The 14,434-nt window shown below is 38.6% G+C and overlaps 1 protein-coding gene across 4 annotated transcripts in view; it reads right to left on the minus strand.

The window, feature by feature from the left end:
- Positions 1-14,434, minus strand: part of CIBAR1 (CBY1 interacting BAR domain containing 1) — a 28,607-nt gene that overhangs the window by 9,544 nt on the left and 4,629 nt on the right. The window contains exons 4-7 of one of the 4 annotated variants that reach the window (XM_074386866.1): positions 14,302-14,403; positions 11,478-11,483; positions 9,377-9,481; positions 38-151 (exon numbers count right to left, since the gene is read on the minus strand). In XM_074386866.1, the coding sequence (XP_074242967.1) occupies positions 38-151; positions 9,377-9,481; positions 11,478-11,483; positions 14,302-14,403 (327 nt within the window). The remainder of the gene's footprint in view (positions 1-37; positions 152-9,376; positions 9,482-11,477; positions 11,484-14,301; positions 14,404-14,434) is intronic. The other 3 variants (XM_074386867.1, XM_010349408.2, XM_074386865.1) reach the window with 3 other exon arrangements.

The raw sequence follows: 14,434 nt of genomic DNA on the forward strand, positions 1-14,434 counted from the left end.
TTAAAGAAGAACTGAGCTTAGACAGACATAGTCCTACCTCTAAATCTTCATCCTCATCAATGTTTTGTATATTCTGGTAGGCAGCAGTGTAGACCTCTAAAGCTTTGCCGTGAAATAACATTTCGATTGTGATAAATTCGGAAAATATAGTCTAAAAAAACCAAAGAATTGAATTTAAACAATCATTTACATTTCTTTCTGAATACAGAAACTTTATTTCTCACTATAATGTTGGCATTTTATGAAATACAGAAGTATCTGTTTTTCTATAGGGCAAATAAAGTACAAAAGGTAACTGAAATAAAAATAGTTGTGAAGATCTTTTGTTGCCAGACCTTCAAATTATACAAAGTATTTCCTTTATCACCATTCACTTCCCTCTTATTTTTTTAGTTCTCTTTATACCTAGTAATTGACATTCATAATAAAAGATCTGATTAAAATGTAATTTTTTTTTTGAGATGGAGTCTTGCTCTGTCACCCAGGCTGGATGCAGTGGCATGATCTCGGCTTACTGCAGTCTCTGCCTCCCAGGTTCAAGTGATTCTTCTGCCTCAGCTTCCCAAGTAGCTGGGACTATAGGAGTGTGCCACCATGCCTGGCTAATTTTTTGTATCTTTAGTAGAGACAGGGTTTCACTGTGTTAGCCAGGATGGTCTCAAACTCCTGACTTCATGATCTGCCTGCCTCGGCCTCCCAAAGTGCTGGGATTACTGGTGTGAGCCACCTTGCCTGGCCTGCTATATACTTTTTTTTTTTGAGACGGAGTTTCGCTCTTGTTACCCAGGCTGGAGTGCAATGGCGCGATCTCGGCTCACTGCAACCTCCGCCTCCTGGGTTCAGGCAATTCTCCTGCCTCAGCCTCCCAAGTAGCTGGGATTACAGGCATGCACCACCATGCCCAGCTGATTTTTTTTTTTTGTATTTTTAGTAGAGACGGGGTTTCACCATGTTGACCAGGATGGTCTCGATCTCTTGACCTCGTGATCCACCTGCCTCAGCCTCCCAAAGTGCTGGGATTACGGGCTTGCGCCACCGCGCCCGGCCTCTATACACTTTTAATACCATATGCATATTAAGTATTAGAGCAGTTCAGCTATGAAGCTGGTGTTTTAGCAACTCCAACTGATGTTTAAACAGTGGAACTTTTTTTTTTTTAATTTCCGCAGGCCAAACAGTAGAACATTTTTTTAAACGGGAATTACAGTCCACACTGTAAGCTACTTGTATTCTCTAAACATAAAGGAATTACTTGGTAGTAATGACAGTCCTGCCACTGATAATAATACCATGTATTTGAATGGAGCGTCTAGTTTACAAATACTGACTTGCCCAGGGTTGCTCACAGATAAGACTCTTTAGACACAGATCTGATTCTAAGGTTATAAGGTTATAGCTCATTTAAGGTTTTTTTTTGCTGTTGCCTACTGAACTGTGCTGTTCTTGCTGAATCAATAATTTCCTTCACAGATAGACTGTGCAGGTAACCTCTATAAGCAAGATGGAAACTTATGACCAGGAAGATCATGAACAAAGAGTATGAAGATGTGCATGTTGATCTAAGCAGGGGGTGAGGTAATCAGTAGGTGGGGAAAAAATGGAAACCAGGCAAGTTTTTAATAAATATGATCTTATCATTTTGTTAATCATGGGATAACAAAATAAGCATTAATGTAGAGAGAACTGGGCTGGGCTGGGCATGGTGGCTTACACCTGTAATCCCAGCACTTTGGGAGGCTGAGCGGGTGGCAGGGGGATCAGCTGAGGTCAAGAGTTTGAGACCAGTCTGGCCAACATGGTGAAACCCCATCTTTAAAAAAAAAAAAGAACTGGGCTGAATAAGAACAAGGTAGAAAATACTGAAGCATGGATTATTTTAGAAGGCAGTAGTCAAATACACATTTCCCTTCATTCCTGCTCTCCTAAGATAACCCAGACAGTAGTGGTCATATACTTTGGAAGATAGCCATATAAATAATTATCAGTGGCCTGTGATTCTTTCCTTCAGCCCCATTCTTTCCCAGACGATTAGAAAAACACTTAAAGGAGCATTAAGAGCCTTTTGATTGCTACTCAGTGATATATGTCAGTCATAACATTGTCATATTAAAAAAATCACACACACACACACGAAAAAACAAAAACAACCCAGGCTGGATGCAGTGGCTCATGCTTGTAATCTCAGCACTTTGGGAAGCTTAGGCAGGTGGATCACCTGAGGTCAGGAGTTCTAGACTACCCTGGCCAACATGGTGAAATCCTGTTTCTACTAAGAATACAAAAATTAGCTGGGTGTGGTGGTGCAGGTCTATAATCCCACCTACTTGGGAGGCTGAGACAGGAGAATGACTTGAACCTGGGAAGTGGATGTTACAGTGAGCTGAGATCATGCCTGCACTACAGCCTCTGTGACAGCCAGACTCTCTCAAAAAACAAAAAACAAAACAAAAAAACCCCAAAAACTCATTTTACCTGTGCTTATGCAAGGTTTAGTAGGAATGTAAACTGGTTTCACTTTGGTGGAGAGAAGTTTTAAAAATATATAAAAATTAAAAGTGTATGCTCTGAAGGAGGAACTCCACTTATCTCAAGAGAATAACTGGGCCAGCACAAAGGCTGCTGATTAAGGATGTGTAATGATGCAGTGACAGCTACAATGCAAAAATAACCTAGACATTCACCAATAAGGACTGGTTAAATGAATTCAAATATCCATACTGGCAAAATATCATAAGGATACAAAAAAAAATGATATAGACATGTTTCTTAGCGTAAATATATCCATGATATAGAAAGTTTTAAGAAGCGATGCTATATATATGGTGGTGGTACCTGGCACACAGTCAATGTTTAAGAAATGTTTGTTATTCTTATTACCATATCTCTGTATATATGCAAAAGAAAAGTTTGGAAGGATAAAATAAAAAATGGTTAATATTTTTGGGTGTTGAGATTAAAGTTGTCTCGTTTTATGGATACGTTTTATGATTTATAATAAAAATAAAGGTATAAATATTTATGATGTTTCTTGCTCATGTCAGCTACTTCATTACAGGAGTAATTCCTGGTTAAACACCTTTTTTGTAATTGTGAAATTCCCTTGACATTCATCATACACTGATGACTTTTCCTAATACATGGAAAACAAATGGGATTGTGATTCTTCTTTCATTTTGCACACTAAGTTCTGTACCAGCCTATTTCAGAGAGACACTCTTCAAAGTTCCTACGAAAAGTCTGTCAAAAATGTATTACCTTGCTGATTAATGCCAATACCAAAATTCAAATGGACTTAGCAATTAAACTCGCCTCGAACACATATTGCAGTTATGAACAGTGCTCACTACTGCTAATCATTTCTGCTTCCAGACTGGTTAAAGAAGGAGCCACAAACTGCCCTAACAGAACCAGTAGCCTGTGTTTATCCCCAAAATAAGAGTGGTATCAGCCGGGTGAGGTGGCTTATGCCTGTAATCTTAGCACCTTGGGAGGCTGAGGCAGGCAGATCATGAGGTTAGGAGTTTGAGACCAGCCTGGCCAAGATGGTGAAACCCCATCTCTACTAAAAATACAAAAACCGGCCAGGCATGGTGGCGGGTGCCTGTAATCCCAGGTACTCAGGAGACTGAGGCAGGAGAATTGCTTGAACCCCAGAGGCGGAGGTGGCAGTGAGCCAAGACTGCGCCATTGCACTCCAGCCTGGGTGACAGAGGGAGACTCTCAAAAAAAAAAAAAAAAAAAAAAAAAAAGTGGTATCAAGAATTTGTCTTTTCCAAGTATTTCTCTCACAGAAATGTTTATGAGACATGCTAAGATGAATATGGCAGTATTAAATACTGTTTATATTAGAAATAAGGGGTCCAGCGAGGCACAGTAGGTCACACTTGTATCCCAGCACGTGGGGAGGTGGAAGTAGGGGACTGTTTGAGACCAGCCCGGGCAACACAGGGAGACACAATCTCTATAAAGAAAAAAGTAAATGAGCTGTAATGTAAACCTTTTGACTGATCTTTGAGGCCACCGTTAGGAGATTTCTACATCCCTCTTTATTATAAAAGACCCCAAATGTGGCCTTACTTAGAAAGCAGGCAATTTGACAGTGATGAGGAATGATGTACAGAATGGACATTCAGAACCCTAACAGACTCTGGTATTAATATCTGGTGCTCATACTTGTGGGAATTTGCTAGGGTTATGGGAGTTTGCATTTAAATTGTAGGTTGTTGCAGATGACATAATTTCTATGTGAAAAATTCTAAGGAATCCACTAAAAAAACTATTAGAACTAATAAGTTTGGCAATGTTGTAAGACATAAGCAGTATACAAAAATCAATTGTATTTCTATACATTTGTGACAAGCAATCTGAAAATGAAATAAGGAAAACAAATCCATTTACGATAGCAACAGGAAGTATACAATACTTAGAAAAATGTTTAACAAAAGATATGCACAATTTATATTCTGAAAACTACAAATAGTGTTTAAAGAAATTAAAGAATATTAAAAGACCATCCTGGTCAACATGGTGAAACCCCGTCTCTACTGAAACTACAAAAAATTAGCTGGGCATGGTGGGGCGTGCCTGTAATCCCAGCTACTCGGGAGGCTGGGCAGGAGAATTGCCTGAACCCAGGAGGCGGAGGTTGCGGTGAGCCGAGATTGCGCCATTGCACTCCAGCCTGGGTAACAAGAGCGAAACTCCATCTCAAAAAAAAAAAAAAAAAAAAATATTAAAGTAAATGGACAAACATCCCATGTTCATGGATTGGAAGAATTAGTGTTAAGATATCAATACTCCCCAAATTGATCTACATATTTGATGCAATCCTTATCAGAACTGGAGCTGATTTCTTTATAGAAACTGACAAACTGATTCTAAGATTCATATAGGATTGCAATAGATCCAGAATAGCCATATCAATCTTAAAAAAGAAAGTAGGAAGACTCACATTACTTGATTTTAAAACTTACCATAAAGCAATGTTAAGACAGTGTGGTATTACCATAAGAATAGACACACATAGATCAATGAAAAGGAATGAGAGCTCAGAAATAAAACCATGTCAACTGATTTTCAACAAAGATGCCAAGACCATTCAATTGAGGAAAGAACAGTTTCTTCAACAAAAGGTGCTGAAATTTAACCTTTACAAAATTTAACCATATATAAAAATTAATTCAAATGGATCAAAGACATATAAGAGCTGAAATTACAAAACTGTTAGAGAATATAGGAATATAGGAATAAATCTTCATGACCTTGGATTTGGCAATGGATTCTTAGCTCTAACATCAAAAGACAAGTAACAAAAGAAAAGACAGATAAATTGGATTTCATCAAAAGTAAAAACTTGTGCTTCAAAGACACTATCAAGAAAGTGACAAGACAACCTACAGAATGAGAAAAATTGCAGGTTATCTGATAATGGGACTTATATCTGAATATATAAAAATCTCTCACAACTCAGAAATAAGAATAGTCAATTAAAAAAGGGTAAAGGATCTGAACAGCCATTTGTTCAAGGCAGATATGCACAAATGGCCAAAAAGCATCATGAGGCCAGGAACAGTGACTCACGCCTGTAATCCCAGCACTTTGGGAGGCTGAAGTGGGAGGATTACTTGAGACCAGGAATTCAAAACCAGCCTGGGCAACATAATGAGACCTCGTCTCTATTTTAAAAAAAGAAAAAAAGCTGGCTGGGCACAGTGGTTCATGTCTATAATTCCAGCACTTTGGGAGGCCGAGGTGGGGGGATTACCTGAGGTCCGAACTTCAAAACCAGCCTGACCAACATGCAGAAACCTCATCTCTACTAAAAATACAAAATTAACTAGGCATGGTGGTGCATGCCTGTAATCCCAGCTACTTGGGGGGCTGAGACAGGAGAATCGCTTGAACCCAGGAGGCGGAGGTTGCCATGAGCTCAGATTGTGCCATTGCACTCCAGCCTGGGCAACAAGAGCAAAATTCCATCTAAAAAAAAAAAAAAAAAAAAAAAAAAAAAGAACAAAAGCAAAAAGCATCATCAGGGAATGCAAGTTGAGACTACTACTACAATGAAACTACTACTTCAAACCCATGGGGATGACTATAATCAAGAAGTCTGATGAACAGCAAGTACTGAAAATGCAGAGCAGTTGTAACCCTCATATCCTGCTGGCGGGCAAACACAATGGTGCATTCACTTTAGAAAACAGTCTGGCACTTCTTCAAATGCTTAAGCATAAAGTTACCGATGATCCAGCAATTCCACTCCTGGGTATATATTCAAATGAAATAAAAATATATGCCTACATAAAAGCTTGTACATAAATGTTTATATTAGTATTCACAATAGCCAAAAGGTGAAAAGCACCAAAATGTCCATGAAATGAGTAAACAAAATGTTGTATATCCATACAATGGAATATTATTTGGTCAGAAAATGGAATGAAGTACTGATATGGATAAGCCTTGAAAGCAGGCAAGGTGAAGCCAGTCACAGAAGGCAAGATATTTGATGATTCCATTCTGTGAAATGTGCAGAATAGCTCAATCCATAGATACAAAGATTAGTGGTGGTTGCTTAGGGCTAGGAGGCAGGCAGGGGGATAAAGCTAAACTGTACAAGGTTGAGGTGATGACAGTGTTCTAACATTGAGTGGTGATGGTTATATACATGTGAACTCACTTAAAACCAGAGTTGCACAATGAATTATACCCCAGTGTTTTAAAAGTGTAGGTTTCTTCCTGTCTTTTAAAAAAAATTTTCCTTCTGTGACCAAGAGATTTTCTGAAATCAAGAGACTTCCCTCTTTTGGGGGCATGATAGAGAAAAGCTTAGATGCTCTTTTATTCTCTGTGTACCCTCCACTGTACAGCACCTCACTCCATCTCCTGTTGCTTCAGGAAATCCCAGGCTGCAGGAATTGTAGCTGGGAATGCTGCAGTCACATTCTCTGCCTGGGTTTGGTACTTTGTAATGCTCAGGGAATTAAAACCAGCATGCAGGCAGAACACAGAAGTGAGCCCAAAGATCAGAGCAGAGACAAATTTTTGTGTAAATGAACAATGTGCAGGTCTTGAGGAACAGTGATGGAGTAAGGAATCAGTTTCCCATCATGAAAGAAAAGCCCTTGTCCAATAGTGGAATCAGGCATCCATTTTTCGGGTTAAAGCTAATTAATTATCTTAATAATTCTCCTTCCTCCCTGAGTTTAAGAGGGGATGTCAGCAATTGTAAATCTTTATACCCTGACCATACTTTCCTAGCTCAGTAAAGGAATTTGTCTCGGGACAGCCCCCCGAGATGCTCTTCTGTGAGTAGCAATCTATTACACAGAAGAGTACAGGGCCTGTGACTGAATTGAGAAGCTCAGAAATCTTTGAAACTATGACAGGAAATTAAAATAAAAGATGTAAATGAATACTGTTTCATGGATTTCAGAGAGAAATGACATAATTAAGTGACAGATAATGCTTATTTTATTGAAAGAATATAGCTTATGAAGGAAGATTTATTTGTCAATAGTAGTGAAATAAAAGCAAACATATGTAATGCTCATTACAGGAAAATCTTCAGTGGGCCAAAAAGAGCCTTAGATAAGTTTTAAAGTCTGTAAGATGGTCATAAGCGGTCCTTCAAGTCTTTTCAAGATGGCTAGCAAAAAGACCTGCCGAACTTCATGATCCCCAAGAAAGTTTCAAATCCACATATGTGTTAGAATAGGCAATTCTTGTGAGTTTGTTGACGAAGATACCATATCATAGTAGATGCAAATTTATGTGGTTGGCTATTATTATCCTGTTTACTTATTTGATAATATGTACTTATTATAAAGTATTAAGCTATAAAAATTAATGACTGTATTGTAACAGAAATCAGATTAAAATATTTTTTTATAGCTCATATTTCTGGCTATTGTACTTTGGGTAAAATACTTTATGTCTCTGCTTACTTTTTTTTTTTTTTTTTTTTGAGTCAGTCTTGCTCTGTTGCCCAGGCTGGAGGGCAGTAGCATGATTTGGCTCACTGCAACCTCCACTTCCTAGGTTTAAGCTATTCTCCTGCCTCAGCCTCCTGGGTAGCTGGGATTACATGCGTGCACCATCACACCTGGCTAATTTTTATACTTAGCCAGATGGGGTTTCACCATGTTGGCAAGGCTGGTCTCAAACTTCTGACCTCAAGTGATCTGCCTGCCTTATCCTCCCAAAGTGCTGGGATTACAGGTGTGAGCCATTGCACCCGGCTGCTTAATTTCTTTTTTTTTTTTTTTTAAGATGGGGTTTCACCATATTGGTCAGGCTGGTCTCAAACTCCTGACCTCATGTGATCCGCCCACCTCGGCCTCCCAAGGTGCTGGGATTACAGGCGTGAGCCACCTCGCCCGGCTTAATTTCTTAATAATATCTCTTCCTCATGGAGTTGCTGTGAAGACTGAAATAATTTACGTAAAGTGCCTGGAGTACTGCCTGGTACATAAAAACATAATAAATGTTAGTTCCCCTTAATTAAATAGTATTTGTAATTAAAAGCTGAATATCTGGCTTCTGGTTGTGAATGTTGGTCTTTTTATATACCACTGTTTCCATTAAAAAACCCTGATATATTTTATTTATAATATTTTTTGCTTTTTCTGTGTTTTTTTTTTAGGGGGTGGGGTGGGCAGGGACTGGCTCTGTTGCCCAGGCTGGAGCACATGAGTGCAGTGGTGCAGTCATGGCTCACTGCTGACCCAACTTCCCCAGGCTCAGATGATCCTCCTGCCTCAGGAAGCTGGGTCTGTAAGTATGTGCCACCACACCTAGCTAAATTTTTTGTATTTTTTTGTAGAGATGGGATTTTGCCATGTTGTCCAGGATGGTCCCAAACTCTTGGCCTCAAGTGATCCACCTGCCTTGGGCCTCCCAAAGTGCTAGGATTACAGGCATGAGCCACTGTGTCCAGCCCTTTATTCATCATACTTTCTTTTTTTTTTGGGACGGAGTTTCACTCTTGTTACCCAGGCTGGAGTGCAATAGTGCAATCTCGGCTCACCGCAACCTCCGCCTCCTGGGTTCAGGCAATTCTCCTGCCTCAGCCTCCTGAGTAGCTGGGATTACAGGCACGCGCCACCATGCCCAGCTAATTTTTTGTATTTTTAGTAGAGACGGGGTTTCACCATGTTGACCAGGATGGTCTCGATCTCTTGACCTCGTGATCCACCCGCCTCGGCCTCCCAAAGTGCTGGGATTACAGGCTTGAGCCACCGCGCCCGGCCTTCATCATACTTTCTTTATAAGAGCTATTTATGGGCTAAAAAATTTAGAGTAATTTAAATTTTTCATAAGTTTAAAGTAAAAAATAAGGGTGGAAACATGTTTTGAACCCTAACAGTTACTTTATTACCTTTATATCCTTCATTTTCTGCCTTTCAAAGTTGTCAATAGTCTCCTCCAGATGACGACTTGTTCGGGAAGCATCCATTGCAGCTCTCTGTAATTCCGTTTCTGCCTACAAAAGTATTCCCCAACCAAAGATATAAACAAAATCAAATGAAAACCATTCAGTTGAGTCCACTGGTAAATTCTACCACTGCAATACTGGCTTTTTGGCATAATAGTGTAAATTATTAATATTATATTTTACCATATATAAATAAAATGATCTATGTAAGCACATGCAGAATAAAGAAATTTATGTCTATTTAGTGACCTGATTCATGATCTAGAGAAAAAAATCCCAAGAACAAAAACTACCCCCAAATCCTTCCCTTGCTGTCTGCAAAATCAATTTTTTTCCCAGACACCATTGGGTAACTTACTGTAAAATCATTTCCCATATTTTCTACTGCTTCTGTCTACTTCACTACTTGTGCCATTTATCAAAAATTCGTTTTGTCTCTCTCCCCGTCTTAGTAAACATTATTTTCAGTTTTCTCAATTAGAGATTATCTCTTTTTTTGAGATGGAGTTTTGCTCTTGTTGGTCTGGTTAGTGTTCACTGGTGCTATCTCAGCTCACTGCAACCTCCGTCTCCTGGGTTCAAGTGATTCTCCTGCCTCAGCTTCCTGAGTAGCTGAGATTACAGGCACGTGCCACCATGCCCAGCTAATTTTTTTAGTAGAGATGGGGTTTCATCATGTTGGCCAGGCTAGTCTTGAACCCCTGATCTCAGGTGATTTGACTTCGCAAAGTGCAGGGATTACAGGCGTTAGCCGCTGTACCCAGCTGATTATCTCTTACTCTTTATGCTTATCTGATAGGACTACTGAATGGATTAAATGAAATCATCTTTGGAAAGAACTAAGGAGAGTGGCACACAGTAGAGAGACCTACAGCTATGACAATTACCACCACTGAGAGTCTGATTTTTAAAATCATTACAACATTGAGGTATTTTGGGATAGCAGGTATATAACCAAAGACCCTTTCTACCTTGCTTACTTCTACTCATTCTCCAAATGCATTAAATATTCTTAATTCTATAATACCCTCATCAGGTGGAATACAATATATACTACAAATATTTCAGCATGGGATTTGTACTTGTAGATTCTTGTTATAAGACAACCATGTTACACTGCTTCTATTCTATGCTTATTACAAAAAATAAATACAATAGTAACTAATGAATTAGATAGCAAGTCTAATACACTTGGACATGTACTCGTATTATCTGGATCTGTGTTGTCCAATCAATATGGTGACCACTAGCCCATATGTGGCCATTTTCATTAAAACTAATTAAAACTAAATACAAAATTAAAAACTATTCCCAAAGTTACTCTAATTTTAGTTCAAGAGCTCAATAGTCATACATAGCTAGTGGCTATAGTACCGTTAAGCGCAGAATATTTCTTATCTAATTGTGTGTCTCTTTTTAAGCATCTCATCTGCTAACAAAAGTTGCCCAAAAAACATTTAAGATTTTTTATTATATGGTAACACAGAAATTTGAGAAGACACAGCCCAATTTTCTGATTAAATTCTTCCAAATAAAGTTTTGTTTCCTGTGCTAATATTATATTTACTCAAAAGTCACATATATCATCATTTAACAATTAATCATAGGAAAAGTATGCATTTGTTGTCAAAGTTCTATGATATGTAATAGCGTGACACTTAGCTTTTGCTTTCTTTTTCAAGAAAATGTATAAATTGAAACAAGTAAAAGGGTTTAAGGATCCATTTTTTGACACAACCACTTTATTACCCACCTGTGACTGAAATTTTTCATAAAGGAAAAAATATATTTCAAAGAATATAACAATTTCTTCAATAAATTAAATTTATATACTCATACGATTCTCTATATTGCTGTGTTTGAGGATTCTTTAAACTACAACTTCATTACAGGAAATTCAAAGGTAAAATAGAGCTCCTTTGAAGACTTACTACTATGAAAAAATCTCTAACAGTTATGTGATACATATTAACCTTTTGCTAATGAGAATATTCAACCAGACTAATTCCTAACACTAATACACATGACTGATGCAGCTCTTTACTTGTGACTACCTCCTTTTGACTCATGTCTTTCCCCTCCTTGTTTATTGATATTTTCATTTGACAGTTTAGAAGGGTAAGGAGAGTTGGCTAAATCAGGAAAGCATGGGGAAACAGAAGCCACAGCTAGGATATGTGTAGTTTCACCTTCTATAGCCTCCAGCAACTCTATTACTGAAAGTCTCAAATCCTTTTACTTGAGTATAGCAACTCACCCAAAGTAACACATCCATTTTTAGCAAAGAGAATATAGATTTCTAGTATATCTTTTACTGAAAATTCTTCAAAATTCTATGATGCATCAGCTTCAGTAGGAAATGCTTTGGATTAAAATACTAAGATACAGGCCAGGCGCGGTGGCTCATGCTGGTAAACCTAGCACTTTGGGAGGCCGTGGCGGGTAAATTGCCTGAGCTCAGGAGTTTGAGACCAGTCTGGGGAACATGGTGAAACCCAATCTTTGCTAAAAATATAAAAAATTATCTGGGCATGGTGGCATGTGCCTATAATCCCAGTTACTTGGGAGAGCTGGGGAGATAGGCAAACGCTTGAACCCAGGAGGTGGAGGTTGCAGTAAGCCAAGAAAGCACCACTGTACGCCAGCCTGGACGAAAGAGCAAGATTCCATCTCATAAAAAAAAAAAAAAAAAGACAAAAACAAAATTAAATAAAATACTAAGATACAACTCTATGAATAAAGGTATTGGTATATAAAATGGAATTAGTTAAGAGTTTGAAATGATTTTTAAAAGGGTAAGCCAGATTGGGCTCACAATGCATTACAGGAAGCTTGTTCAGAAGCTACTGGGGCCTAACTTGGGGGGTGAGCAGGCAGAGCCCTGGGATTCTTTTCCCTATCCTCTTCTCTCAGAGGGACTATTTTATTTTACATATTGAACTTCAACATACTTCAACATAGATGAATTTTAAGAGTCTATCCTGGTAAAAATTCTATGATACTATGATTGAATATTTGTATGTTTATACTGACTACATTTGTATGTAGATTGTCCTTCATGTTCTGGTCTCAGGTTGTCAAAATACACAAGCTGCAGATCTTACCGGGGGAGCACATTGATTCACCTGTGTCAATAATCTCTTAGGTTGTATTTATTTCCCCACGATGTGACCCCACAGATCTGCTTCATCTGTGCTCTAAGATTGTCTCACTTCCACAGCAGTGTTTACAGCACAGCATCCAAGTCAGAAAAATGTTTGTCTTAGGAATAGATTCTGTGTTGAGTGTAGATACCAGTACTCCTGATTCAGTCTTGCCAACTGCTCAGGATTCCAGATGTCTTCATATATCACCACCTCCCCAACTTCAGGCCACAAAGAACAAAACAAAACAAAAAATTTGGATCCCTAGCTTGATTCTGAAAACACTGGTGAACCCACCCTCCCACCGGCCACAGCCTCTGCCTTGACCTGTGGTTACCAGTCATAAATTTTCCAGCATTCTCTGGTTTTGTCTGACTTGCTTAAAACAGACTCTATCATCTCCATTTGCAGATCTTATGCCACTATGACTATCTAGATGTTTCTGTCCCAGTCTCCAGTGGGCACCCCCAGCCCTATGGCTGCCCATTTTTGTTTAGCATAAAGTTGGGCTTCTGTACCTCTGGTCCAAAGGAAGAAGGACCAAGCAATTAGTGTAGCCTCAAATCAATGCTCAAGGGACTCCCCTCAGGAATGGAGGTATTCTGGAAGCTCAAACGCTCTCCAAAGAGCCACTCCTCATGTGGTTTCTGGCTGAGCTGGGCAGTAACAACCTTAAGGAAGTAGGAAGGAACCACACAGAAGGAATGGAAAAAGAGGCAGTAGGGATGTTAGTGCTTTCTACACAGTCCTACCTACCTCAGTTGCTGGCAATTAGGCACTATTTTGTATGCTGTTGTTTAGTCACCAAAAAAGCACATTATAGTTTAAGAAATAGTCATGTTTCCGCATGTTCTCACTCATAAGTGGGTGTTGAACAATGAGAACACATGGACACAGGGAGGGGAACATCACACACCAGGGCCTGTCGTGGGATTGGGGGACAGGGGAAGGATAGTAGCAGGCAGGGGGATAGAGGAGGGAGGGATAGCATTAGGAGAAATACCTAAGGTAGATGACGGGGTGATGGATGCAGCAAACCACCATGGCATGTGTGTACTTAAAACCTGCATGTTCTGCACATGTACCCCAGAACTTAAACTATAATTTTAAAAAAAGTAAAGATTGACTAGATAAAAATAAATAAATAAATAAATAATCATGTTTAACAGAAGACCCTTGTTACAGTAGACAGTCCTATCTAGGTTCCTTTGTGTTCAACTTGGATCTTAATTATACTCCTAAGTCTCCTGAGATTAACTGGCTGGAAGTCATGATTTCACATAGTTGTTTCATTTCCAAAAGGTGAAGGAAATTAAAGGGGAAATTTTTCTTTCCTTTTTTCGAAGCAGGGCATAGAGGGCACTGATGTATTAGGATTAATGATAGATCTTTAAGTTAGTATTAATATTGAGTCATCATGTGAAAATAAAATTAAGAAATTTGAATTTACTTTTTATAAAAACATCTGCATTTTTGAGTAGGTATTTTGTTTGTTTGTTTGCAAAGTCTATTGTGGAAAACAATATAAGGGGATTTGAATTAGGTCGTGTAAACTCTTTAAAATAAGCCTATTTCTATAGTGAGAATTCCTCAATGCGTTTCTTTTCAACTTTTATATTCAAATTCTCCACTCATTTAAAAGCAAAAATGCATAATTTCTATATACATTTGCTTTTGTACTCCATCCCTTAAAATTTTTTTTAAAGACCTAAATTCAAAGGATACGATAATATGTCGATCAGATGGGTTTCGCTGGCGTGTTCTTTGTAACTGAGTTAATTGCTTAGCTTCTCGACTCCTTGCTGTGAATGTTGCTTTGAGGTCATCCTGCAAATTGGCATTTTTTTTTTTAGTTAGT

The sequence above is a fragment of the Saimiri boliviensis genome, chromosome 15 (genome assembly GCF_048565385.1).
Source record: "Saimiri boliviensis isolate mSaiBol1 chromosome 15, mSaiBol1.pri, whole genome shotgun sequence".
Classification (NCBI taxonomy): domain Eukaryota; kingdom Metazoa; phylum Chordata; class Mammalia; order Primates; family Cebidae; genus Saimiri; species Saimiri boliviensis.